The 12891-nt window shown below is 42.1% G+C and overlaps 1 protein-coding gene across 3 annotated transcripts; it reads left to right on the forward strand.

Annotated features, from left to right (window-relative positions):
* The first annotated feature begins 3893 nt into the window (after nt 1-3893).
* tlr3 (toll-like receptor 3) lies at nt 3894-10178 on the forward strand. 3 transcript variants are annotated; one of them, XM_085356856.1, is made up of 5 exons: nt 3894-4160; nt 5051-5518; nt 6892-7086; nt 7246-9098; nt 9471-10178. In XM_085356856.1, the coding sequence occupies exons 1-5, from the start codon at nt 3987-3989 to the stop codon at nt 9700-9702; spliced, it is 2922 nt and encodes a 973-aa protein (XP_085212982.1). In that variant the 5' UTR covers nt 3894-3986; the 3' UTR covers nt 9703-10178. The 3 variants fall into 3 exon arrangements, with proteins under 3 accessions (XP_085212982.1, XP_085212983.1, XP_085212984.1); XM_085356857.1 differs by having other exon boundaries at nt 4080-4137; XM_085356858.1 differs by lacking the exon at nt 3894-4160 and adding an exon at nt 4227-4371.
* The last annotated feature ends 2713 nt before the right edge of the window (nt 10179-12891 follow it).

Below are 12891 nucleotides of genomic sequence, written 5' to 3' on the forward strand. Positions count from 1 at the left end.
ACAGGTGTCACTCAGTCAGTGTGTAGTGAGGGTTTGGACACGCTGATGATGAAGATTTATTTGTGAGTTAAAGCTATTGACATAATTACATAGCACAGGTTAACAACCGCTACAGCGAAGAGCCAAGAGGGCAAACTCACCTTTTGTGTTAGGGCATTCCAACACTCCGGAGACTCAATCTATAAATGAGGGAGAGGAGATTAACCCAAGCCGCACACATACTCCCACTGATGGAGCTGTTGCCTCCCACCAATTATCCCTTTTGCATGAGTGCATTCAATCACACGCGTACGCACAACACGCACCGGCCACAATCTGGCAACAGTAAGTGAAATAAGTACAGTAACGCCTGTCACTGTCCACAGGTAAGTAGGGGTGCTTCTCCTTATTCTTAATCCCTTATTCCAGCGCCAAGTTGTTCCTCTTGGTCAGAATCAGATGGTTACCTGATGGTTACTTTTCTTCTCTTCGCGAGCTGATCAAGGTGCATCTCATGAGTTAGTTGGTGTTATGGCAGAGGCTCCTGTTCTCATCACAGCCCTTTCCACTCCATGCGCCTTTGATCTCACTTCATTTGATTGCCCCTATTCCTGCCCCCCCCCCTGCTGAATCCTTTCAATCTATTCTTCCTGCTTTTATTTATTGCATTACTAGCTTGACCTCCACCAGCACCACCACAGTGCTGACCATGCCAGCTGTCTTCAGTTTTTGCAGGTCTTCAGCAATCCAGGAGTTGGCACAACGCCCTGTAAGCTGCCTCAGCTTAAGTGGTGGGGTAAACCAATCAGTGGCCTCAGGTCTGTTCCAGGAAGTACCTGCTCTGCAGCCCAATAATCTGAGGGGGGGATGAAGGAGAAAAGGGAGGTGAGAGAATGGTGTGTTTACATATCTTCGGGTCTGACTACAGAGAGAAGAAGGCTTTTCTTTTTCCAAACTGAAGCAATGTAATGTTTCCTCCTTTTCATGCAACACAGCTGTCCTCATCCATAGCACTAATCCAGTTAATAGACAGAGTAAACATGCTGTGTTAAAATGTTGCTGCAGGGTCAGTGACCTTCCTTCATCCATCTCTGCATAATTAATCGATTAGCAGTGTGCAGGAGAGATGGAAAATGAAAAAGACAGGAAAAACGCTGACACGGTCTGTGGAGTTTAAGAGATTTAAGATGTTAATCGCACGTTGCTATCTCCACATTTAAAAGATAGTACTTATGTATGCAGTTCTATGATACTATAAATCCAGAAAGTGCACAGCTGCAGCTCTCTGAGGCTAAATGTTAACACGCTCACAGTGAAAATTCTTAAGATTGGTCCATTTTTTTCCTCTTTTTTTCAGACCACAGTTAAAAAACTAAATGATGGCTGAAAATACAGGAAAAAATATTTTTAAAGTTCAGTGAAAACGATTTCAGTAGCACTTCATTGCAGGTTTGAACTACGGCAGTGTTGTATGGCAAAAGATGGGACATGCAACCCCCGCAGTATGATAATTGATGTTAAGATAATGAAAATGCTTTGGCTCAACTGGCACTTATTGTATCTTTATGCTTCCATAAAAAAAATAAAGGTTTTTATCTCAAGTGAAATTCAGTTTAAAGAATAATTGTCAGTCTAACATTATTGCTTTTAATTTTTTTTTATGTAACTTACACCAGCTGTAAGTAATTTCTGATTTTCTATCACTGCTGACCTTTTAAAGGCCTGCCATGGTGATTACCTTCAGATTTATAGGTATTTGGACTGCCTATGTAATGCACTTAGCTGCAGCCTACAGCTGCAATCATAGTAACTTATACTTTAAAATGAAATTACCTGCACTGTACATCTCTGGTGGAAGTCATACATCTTTGACTCCCTGCATTAAATAATTAATTTGAACTAAAATAAATATAATCAGTGTCATCGGTTGCAAGAGTCAGGAGTGAAATAACATTGATGTTTCATTTATGTCCATAGTGTAGATATGATTGCGTTCTGAACTGTGTTGTTCTGGGTCCCTACCAAAAGGACTTCTTATTATTCTATTTTCTAATAGAATAATAAGAAGAAAAGTTATGTGGGGTCAGATAATATATTCAATTAAAGCACCCTGCAAAACAGAAACAAATCCATAGATTTTAGCACATTATCCAGTATGTGTAATGCAATCTCCAACACAAAGATGCATACAAACTGTATAATACGGGCTCATTGACATTTGTTGTGTCATTCTGTTGAAAGACCTGTCACTATAAATATGTGCTGTACCCTGAAAGAGGACTCATAGCGCCCACCAACAAACAGCACAGCATTACTTAAGCTCATGGTTTAATAGCAGCGTTTTACTGCCCTCCAGTGGTTACTAACACCAAGTTCAGATTTACAACAACAAGATTTCACTTCTCTGTCGTTCTGAATAAGGACATATCAGGTCATGTAATGAGATGTCAGTTTGTACGCTGCAGTGTTCCTGCAGGCCTCGGAACAATCAGGGAGAACTTGATACTCTGTGAATAAATGTAATAAAATTAAAGCAGAGAGAGAGAAACTGTAAAGTGTGCTTTCTGTACATTTGTTTAGGGTGTACTCTTAAATATAACTTAACAAAAACACAGTCTTAAATGACTGTGTTTATGCCTCTAAATAACAAAGGTTGACCAAAGTGCTGTACATAGTAAAAAAGTAAAAAGCAGAACAAACACACACAAAGAATCACACAAAAGCCCAGTCACAATTAAGTGATGATGGGTTTTTAAAAATGTCAAGTGTTGGAGAGATCCTAATATGAAGAGGCAGACTGTTCCAAAGTTTGGGCACAGCAATCGCAAAGGCCCTAGCTTGTTTCTAGGGACAACTACAAGCAACTTATTAGCTGACCTGAGAGTAGGTCTGAGAGGTTTGACGGAGCTAACCCGTCACAGCTAATTTAGAGACTTAAAAACAAGAAAGAAAATCTTAAAATCGATTCTACAACGTACTGGAAGCCAGTATAAACGAGCCAAGACTGGACAGATATATTCATGTTTACGAGTGCCTGTCAAGGGTCGGGCAGCTGCATTCTGAACTAGCTGAAGATGAGAGAGCAGAGCCTGGCTGATACCAAAATAAAGAATATTACATGTATGAATGACCATGAGGGAAAAGCCATGTAGGAAAAGCTTTAAAACACAGTTGAAAGTTCAAAATTAAGTTTTTCCAAAGTTATGCAGTGGGTTGGATTGGACTCTTAGCAGAGCTTATTCTGGCACCCAGGCCTTGTGTTTGTGACCCCAAATCGAAACCTCATCAGGGTAAGGGAAACCATATCCCACAGGTGTGTGGTTCACTTGCTATAACAAGTGCTTAGCTATAAGATGCTACTCCTCTTAAAAGAGAAGCAGCAGTTGTTGTTTTTTTTGGATAGTGAAAACCTCGTATTTATTCTGGTCCTGTCACTATAATAAGTGTGCGTTTTAGAGTACCACATATAAACTTTGAGCTACCTAAATGACATCTGACTAGTTTCATATCCTAAAAAAAACGAACTAACTAAATAAATATAAAGTAACAATTTTTTTGTTTTAATAACTTATAACATAATAAATATAATTAACTATTAATTTAAAGGATGCCTAAAAGAAAAAGAGAAATAACTACAGCTGTCTGTTGTTACCTGCACATATTTACGACACTTTTCCTACACAGCAGTGTATTTGCTCAGGCGCATCTCAGTCGCTGTTTAACTCACCGCGGATGTTAAACATGTTTAAAGAAACGGTTCCCGGTTTAATATATGAAACCACCGACAAATGTTTCAGAAGGCACGAACATAATAGACGACCGGCTGACTCAACCTGTTTACACCACGCCTTCCTGAATCCTGTCTACGGTCTACACGCAAGTCCAAAAAGTTTGTTCGGAAACTAGACGTCAAATCACCCGACGTGTCTCTGGAGTGTAGGATATGATGCATATAAATTTTATGCAAACTTAATATCTCAATATCTGTGGCTATCCGCCTGCGTGAAATGGTTAGCTCTCCAGTGGATACCCACCACCGAAGAAGAAACGAAACCACAGTTTCATTTCCTCATAAGCGCCGCTGTGGCTGTGTGCGTTCAGCGATAGAAGCCGTGCAGCTGCAGGGGGAATCTTCTGTCTGGACTCTGACTGTCGAAGGTATTGTGCAATGTTCACATCTGGTAAGAAATCTGTATGGACTGCATTCAAAATATTAGTGTGCTTGTAAGGTCAGCGTGGGAGCGCTGTAGTCACCCTGTAATTACGAGGGCGGATATTTTTGAAAGCTTTCAAAGTTACAGAACTGCGCAAAGGGCTGGATCCACCGCTCATCTCTTTATATTTTGATAGGAAATACGAAAAGGTTGCCGCGACTTATTGAAACATGAAAAGGTAAAAACAACGAGCTCGACAGTGAATATTTGGTATGATCATCGTTGCTTTAAACATAGCCCGAGCTCTCTTAGGCAGCTTTCTTCTAATATCTTTAGGTAGTCTTCAGGAAAAGTTCTCCAGGCTTCTTGGAGGACATTCAGAGCTCTTCTTTGAATGTTGGCTGCCTTTTGTTCTGTTCTCTGTCGAGATGATCCCACCCTGTTTCAGTAATATTGAGGTCTGGGCTCAGTGGAGGTCAATCCATGACTCGTGATCTTTTATTGTTTATTTTTCCATTCAGGTTTATCCAGCCTGTACTGCAGGCAAAGTCTAGTAAACTACTGCCCAAGAATGTTTGGCTCCTTGGAAGTAAACTACTTGTATAAAGAAGTGAGGGATGGTCCAAGACTTTTGCACAACAGTGTTTACTAGTTCTACAGTGTAGTGTCACAATTGAAATCGTTGGTACATTGTTTTTGTAATTTTCCCAGTATACCAAATATTATATTTTTATATAAACAAATTGTGTAGAGTTATAATTGTTATTAATATAGAGGAAAGTAAAAAAAAAAAAAAAAGTAAGAAAAACATGTCTCAGTTCCACCCAGCTCCACAGAGGGCTTCTCAGCCTTTTCTTTAGTCTTACCATCCCAGCAACAAATTTGAATGCAAATCCACCCTTCTCTCTTCTTTAAAGGTCTTTGAAATGATGTGCGCCCATCGTTCCCGTCTCCTGTCATGGATCCTCGTCACGTGTTGTGTTTTGACGGGACCGTACCGTTGCGATGCCTCTGAGAAGAAGACCTCCTGCTATGTGGAAGACGGCCGAGCTGACTGCAGTCGCCTCCGCCTCAGTGCGATCCCTTCAGACCTTCCCAGGAACATCACCAGCCTGGATGTGTCCCACAACATACTGAGAGGGATTACCCCGCTGTCACTAAGCCTGTACCCGGGCCTCCTGCACCTCGACGCCGGTTACAACAGCATCACCAAGGTGGACGCGGGTTTGTGCCAAACACTGCCTCTGCTGCAGATGTTGAACCTGGAACACAATCAGGTGCATTTGCTGAAGACTGGAGATATGAGCCACTGCACCCGACTGACATCGTTGAACTTGGCTAGTAATAGACTAAAGCTGCAGGGAGAACCCTTCTCGTCACTGCAGGTACTGATGTGTCGGATCACTTAGATGACTAATTATTGCTTGACTCAATTATATTTCAAGGCCAAAAACTGTACGTTTGCTCCTCATTATTAATATGACAGCTCTGTTTCAGTTAGTTTTCTTTTTATCATACAAATCATCAGTGATCAGTGTTTTGGGGATTTAGGTTAGGTTAGGTCATGGATTTAGGTTATACAGCCTGCTGCCCAAAGCTTGCTGCCATTTGTTTGATATCTACAGATGTGTTGGTATCCAAACAAATTAAATTTGGGGTAAAGAGTATGTGTGTGTGTGAGGAAATGTGGAGCTTCCTACTTCCTCTGAGAGAGATATTGAAATTTTGCCACATATAGCTTCAAAAATCAAGTCCCACAAATGTAAACGGAAGAGGTTTGTGTATTAATTTCAGTTCGATTTTCCGAACTTCCTATGATTAGCAGGAAGTGAAAGTTACTGCGTTTTTTTTTTCCAGTCTTATTAAATACACATATCAACTTTTTCTAAACTAACTGTTACAGCAGTTGTTAGCTGTTGTTTCATCACGGATTCTGCCTTCCAATCATCTTTTCAGCTGGGATGCATCTGTTGCTCAGCGCATTTCTTCCAAGCCACATATTTCATATGCGTGACTCACCCCACCCCAACAAAGTCTGACAGTCTTTTTCCGCTTGCTTCAGCCAGTCTTCATTGTAGCCGTATTTCCTTTTTTTAATGGTTGTTTCCATTAAATTACAAAATCTGCACCACTTATATCTTTGTGGTGACGTGTAGTTCTCTCAGTTTTGCATGCATCTGCAACAAAAGACACGGACATTGTAACCTGCACTTGATGTTTCCTGGTTTCTTCACAGCCACTAGATAAAAAAGCCAGACATTTTGACCAAAAAAGCATCCGCCCTGCAGTGTTAACTTTGGAAAACTAGAGCCAGTGAAAAATGTGGGACGCTTTCTTTATGATTGGAACGATGGTGGTGTTGGGGGGGGGACCCTTTGGAGTTCCTCTGCCATTCTTTAATTTGTACTTAATGGAAATAAAGGCAAGTAAGAACAGTTAAAACCTAATAACTATGGACTGTCCTGCAAAAGTAATACACATGAGTAACGTAAATTCCACCTACCACCAAAAATAAAATAAAATAAAATAAAACAATAATAAAAAAAAAACAAAGAGCCGAGGAATTTTAATATGAAATGGATGGATGGTGCATATGTGAGCTGTCTTTGTAGAGAGATGGAGCAAACTATCCTGTGACCTGAGAGAAGTGCTGCTTATGAAATTTTGTCTGACATATGCTGTGGATCAATTGTTTGCCTCTTGTGCACAGCATTAAATAACCCTTCTTCTTGTCTCCCTCTTCTTTAATAATCCACAGAACCTAACCTTTCTAGATGTTTCTAAAAACAAACTGCAGTCACCCAAGCTCGGCTCCCAGCCTCAGCTGCCCAGCCTGGTGAACTTCAGCCTGGCATTCAATGACTTCACCACTCTGAAGAAAGATGACTTTTCATTTCTTGACCATTCATCCTCTCTGCAAGTCCTCAACCTGTCATCTGTGTTGTTAAAAACAGTAAGAAACTTGTTTAATCCAGAAATGGGAAATGAAATTCCATCAAAATCGGAACTGGCAGTAGAAAGTAGAGTTACTGTAGCACATTCCTTTCGGTTGTCTGTTTTGTTTCCTTTTTCCGTCTCACTAAAAAAAATCTCTGTGATTGTTTGTTTGCAGTTGGAGCCCGGCTGCTTTCAGCACATTTCAGGCCTGCGCACTTTAATCATGGATGGGGTTAACTTGGGAACTCCGATGGTTTCCAAACTGTGTTCAGAGTTGTCTGGGACAGCCATCGATGCTCTCTCTCTTCGGAAAATGAGTCTAGTCATGGTCACAAACAAAGTCTTTACAGGACTGCAGAAGACAAATCTAACCTTCTTGGATCTGTCCAGTAATGGCATGGGTAAAATTGAAGACGGCTCATTTCAGTGGCTATCTAAACTTCAAACTCTAAATTTGTCGCACAATAACATTAAGCACCTAACCAATGGGACATTTCAGGGGCTCAATAGATTGAAAAAACTGGCACTTACAGAAGCACTGGTGAAAGGTCGTACCGCTGCCCCAGTTATTGATGATTTTGCTTTCCAGCCATTAGGCATGCTAGAGAGTTTGATGTTACAGAGGACTGCAATCCGGGAAATCGGAGAGCACACCTTTGCAGGCTTAAAAAGTCTTAAAAAACTTGACATAAGCTGGATTAGCTGTCCGTCACTCCGAAACATCACCAACAAGACCTTAGCATCTCTTGCAGATTCACCAGTCAGATGGCTAAATCTTATAAATACAAATATAGCGCAGATCAATCCCGGAAGCTTCTCTGTTTTGCGAAACCTCACTGTTCTTCTTCTAGATTACAACCATATCAAGCAAACTTTGACAGGCAGAGAATTCGAAGGCCTAGATCAGGTTCAGGAAATTCACATGAGCAATAACTTCCAGTCAATTGACCTAAGCTCCAGTTCCTTTATTAATGTGCCCAACCTTAGAGTCCTGACTTTGGGGAGAAGTCTTAAAGCTTTAGCCCTAAACCTAGATCACTCTCCATTCAAACCCCTGACCAACCTCTCTGTCTTGGATCTCAGCAACAACAATGTTGCTAACATCAAAGACAATCTGCTAGAGGGGCTTGTAAACCTAAAGGTGTTGAAACTCCAGCACAACAACTTGGCCCGACTGTGGAAGAGTGCCAACCTTGGTGGGCCGGTGTTGTTTCTCAAAGATGCGCAGAGGTTGGAATCCTTACAGATGGATTATAATGGACTGGATGAGATCCCACTGAAGGCTTTGAAAGGTTTGACTCACCTCAAGGAGCTAAGCCTTAGCAACAATCTCATAAATAATCTCAAGGACTCTGTTTTCGATGACCTGAAGTCGCTGCAGGTATTACGTTTTGAGAAGAACTTGATCACAAGCGTGAGACCTGAAGTGTTTCGTACTCCCATGAGCAACCTCACCCAGCTTATCATGGGCAGAAATCCATTCGACTGCACATGCGAGAGCATCCTGTGGTTCGTGACGTGGTTGAATACCACAAATACGACGAGTGTGCCAAATGTCAGGGACGAGTATGTGTGCAACACTCCACGAGCTTACTTTAACCACTCCATCATGGATTTCGACCCCCTTTCTTGCAAAGACATGACCCCATTTCAGACTCTTTACATAGTGAGCAGCACAGCCGTCATCTTGCTAATTGTAACCGCACTCACGGTGCGGTTTCATGACTGGAGGATCCACTTTTACTGGAACATAATGATCAATCGCACATTAGGATTCAGTGATGCCAAAGTTGACGAAGGCAGAGAATATGAGTACGACGCTTATGTCATACGTACGGAGGAAGACTCCAGTTGGGTGGAGAGGAGGTTGGTCCCTTTAGAGAATGAAAAGTGCCAGTTTTGTTTAGAGGATCGAGATTCAGTCGCTGGCATGTCACAGGTGGAATCCATTGTGACAAATATGAAAAAGTCCAGAAAAATCATGTTTGTCGTCACCGAAAGTCTCCTCAAAGATCCCTGGTGTAGACGGTAAATAAAACATACACTAGATTATGCTTTATTGTGACTTTATGTATCAGGTGAAAGCTAAGTACAAGAAAAAAAAAGGTGATGTGCAAGGCAGTTTTATCAAATTCTCCTTCCTTTGATTAAAAATCAGTACACTTACACCTTTCATATAGTGTTTTTAAAGCAATAGTAGTTCATTTCAAGCAATATGTAGAACTTGTCCCTATTCACCTGTAGATTTAAGCGCTCCGAATTGCTTGTTTTTTACATGTTCACACACTAACTCTATAATTTTGAGATCAAACAGTCATTTATTTATTGCAAAAGTTGCAAAATTATCTTAGTCGGATAATATTGTTTAATAGCACAATGTCTTCTCTTTCTTGTCACCAGATTTAAAGTCTATCATGCACTTCAACAAGTCATCGAAGAAAGCAGGGACTCAGTCATCCTGGTCTTTCTTCAGGATGTGCACGATCACAAGTTGTTTCACTCACTCTTCCTCCGCAGAGGAATGTTACGTTCACGTTGCATTCTGGACTGGCCTGTCCATAAGGAAAGGATACCAGCATTTCACCAGAAGCTTCTCATTGCGCTCGGCTTGACTAATCGGCTGAAGGACTGACTTGTTTATCCTTGATAATCATGACAGATTGCATTCTTGATTCTTTCCACAATAAAGACAGGATTTGAAGACCTCAAGTCTATTCTTAATGATGAGTTTCACAACTCAGTGTATATCAGTAATGATGTATACAGCGAGAGACCGCATTCACTTAATTTTAATGTACACTCAGTGATTTTATTCTACAAGTAGCTTAAAATATGACAGAAATCATTCCGTTTGGAAAAGAGCCTCAGGGGTTAATGGGTAAAAGAATTAACATAAACTAGTGTTTGTATGTTACTTCCAATTTCTGATTGTGTTGCCTTTTGTATAAACATTGCACTCAGTGGCGGTCCTAGCCTGTTTGGCACCCGGGCGAACACTCCCTCTGCCCCACACACATATGAAGAGAGAGGAAGTATGCATTGTATGCAAACGGCTACCAAACAGCCATCATAATTCGTCATACAATGAGAACAGGACAAATCAACAATTGACAATGACTAATTAATATTAAAATCTGTAACATAATGTATTGTTTGGAGTTTACTGTTACTGTTACTGTTACTATTTTTACCATTTCTTTTTGGAGCAACTGTAATCCACATTATTTCCTTAGGGATTAATAAAGTATTCTGATTCTGATTCTGATTGTTTCAGGATGACCTGCCAATGACACATCTGCTTACCTGTATCTTTTGCTCATTTCTCCTCCTCTTCTTTTCCATTTTTTCTAAACTGAGCACCTGATGGCTTTGAACTTTTCTTGTCCATCTTACATTGTTTTTTTTTTCTTTTTCATTTTTTCTTTTATTAGTTATTTTTATTCTAAGTTATTGTAATCAGGCCAGACTGGACAAGAAGAAAAGTTCAGAAGAAAGTTAATGGAAGGAGAGGGAAAGAAAAGGGAGAAAAGAGAGAGAGAAAAGACAATGAAAATTTGCTTCATCACCTTTTTTTCCCTCTCTTTTCCTGGATCACCTGTTGAGAAAAAAAGCAAACAAGCAGAAGAAGACTAGAGCAATAGAATAAACAACATCATGATGATCTATGGGAATATAACAGTAAATACTAAATATTAAACATTATTGTGCAGCAAGTAAGATCGACAGCGCACAGTGTGCTTTAAGGTAAAAAGGGTGTAGTTTGTGTGTGTGAGCACCCGTGTGTACACCTGTGAGCATGAACACACTTGTTTTTAAAAGGTTCCTTCATGTAATGATCTGCTAGAGGGTGTGGGGGAGGCCACAGCCCCGTCCTCCAGGGCATGAAGCAGGTATGGAGGAGATCAAAACTCCAGACATCCAGAGGCCCCCAGAACACAAGAGACCAAGGAAGACCAACAGAGGGGCAGCCGCGCCACTGTCCCAGAAAGAGCTGAGGAAAGTCCCAGATGGGGGGGTCACTCAGCAGCCGCGGAGCAGAAGCCAGGGGGGTTGCAGTGACATGCCCGGGAGCTCCACCGGCAGCCAGCTGCGCCAGAGTGACCGAGCCCCAGGCCGAGGGCACCCCACCCCCGAAGTGGCCCGAGCGAGCCCCAGGCTCCAGGCCCCGATAAGCAGCCACCAAGGAGTGAGCCGGTGTGTACCTGGACGCTCATCCAAGACCCACCAACGCACCGGTGTCTGAGGGCGTCTGTCACTGGCAGGGGAAGTTGTGGGGGGAGATAGGCCTCCAGACCTTGGAGGGCCTGAGATGTCCCCAGAGAGGTGGCGTCTGATACCCAACCTGACATATGGACACAGACAAACAGGCACACACAGATACAAACATCCATTCCCACCCTCATGCTCTCATATGCACTTACTCAACACTCACCCAACGTGGAGACAGACATAAAGAGACACTGTACACACGATCACACTCCCCAAGCGTACTCTAAGCCCCGGGGTCTAGGTATCCTTGCCCCATCTTACATTGGTTTTGATTTTGCACTCCAGTATGAACACAAATCCCCCAACTCCAGGATCGCCACAACATAACCTAATAGACCTACACCTTAGTTCACAGATTCACTTTGTCTAAGGTTTATTTCTGGGATTTCACACAACCCAGGATTCAAATTGAAGGAAAAAATGTCCATCCCGGTTTTCCCTCCAAGGCACGAGCGATAAGCAGAGTTCTGTCCTTTCCTTCTAAGATTCCTAATTATTTAAAGTAACACTCAGGTATGCCATTCAGCTGGGTTAGTTACGACGTCGGGAGCAGCTTGGGAGAACAAGAAAACAGAGACTGCTTTAGGTTGCCTTCCCAATCGACTCAAAGGTTTATTTAGTACATAACAGCTTATATAGAGGAAAAAAAGGTTCGTGTGTCAGCAAGTTCTCAGTTCAAACCGGTACAGACCAAATAAGGAAACGTCTTCCTGCCTTGTGAGCAAAGAAGTATCCTGTGTGTATGTGATATCCTAAGACCAAGGAACCACGGAGACCATGTTTAGCTCACAGTTGCTTCTTTATTAAGAGAACCGGGGCATGCGCCCCCACAGACTGAAAGCTCCCCAACCACTGTTGCCCCCTGGTGGACAAATCCTTGCCACAACATAACATTCCTCCCCCCTTAAACTGGAACTACTCTGTAGTTTTAATCACTACAGAAAATACCCATAACCAAAAACTTCACCTTTATAAAAAAAATGCAACAACCCCGTCCCCAGCCTTTATTGAAATTTCACTCCGGAATAGTGAACCTTTAGTCCAACAGTCTTAGGTTAACCTATAACAGTTCACCGTAATCACGGCACAAAGTCTCTCAGGTACTCCGGCTTTCTCTTGGTCCTTTGCGATCGCCGTAACCCAGTGGCAGGTGATTCCAGCGAATCACTACTCTCCATATGTGGCTTCACCACTGGTGTAACTTGCACCTCTATGTGTCTCTCATCCTCGTCTCCTGTCTCAGCGCTGATGTTTGGGGCTGCCTTTGGGGGCTCGCCTGGGTGGCCTTCAGGCATTCCTGCTGCCAGGTACGGCTCCAGGCGGGCAAACAGCTGATCGACGTGACGCCTCACCACTGTCCCATTGCCCAGCATCACCAAGTAGGAAACAGGCCCCGTCATCTCCTGTATAAGTCCTGGTATCCATTTGGGTCCTCTGCCATAGTTTCTGGTATATACTGTGTCTCCAATAACAAACATGCGTTCCTTGGCATGTCTATCATGATACCGTCTTTGGCTATCTTGTTTTGCTGTCACTTTTTGTTTCAAGTCAG

The sequence above is a fragment of the Diplotaxodon limnothrissa genome, linkage group LG6 (assembly GCF_057381915.1).
Source record: "Diplotaxodon limnothrissa isolate DT_005_m linkage group LG6, D_limnothrissa_male_GT1.1, whole genome shotgun sequence".
In the NCBI taxonomy this organism is placed as follows: Eukaryota; Metazoa; Chordata; class Actinopteri; order Cichliformes; family Cichlidae; genus Diplotaxodon; species Diplotaxodon limnothrissa.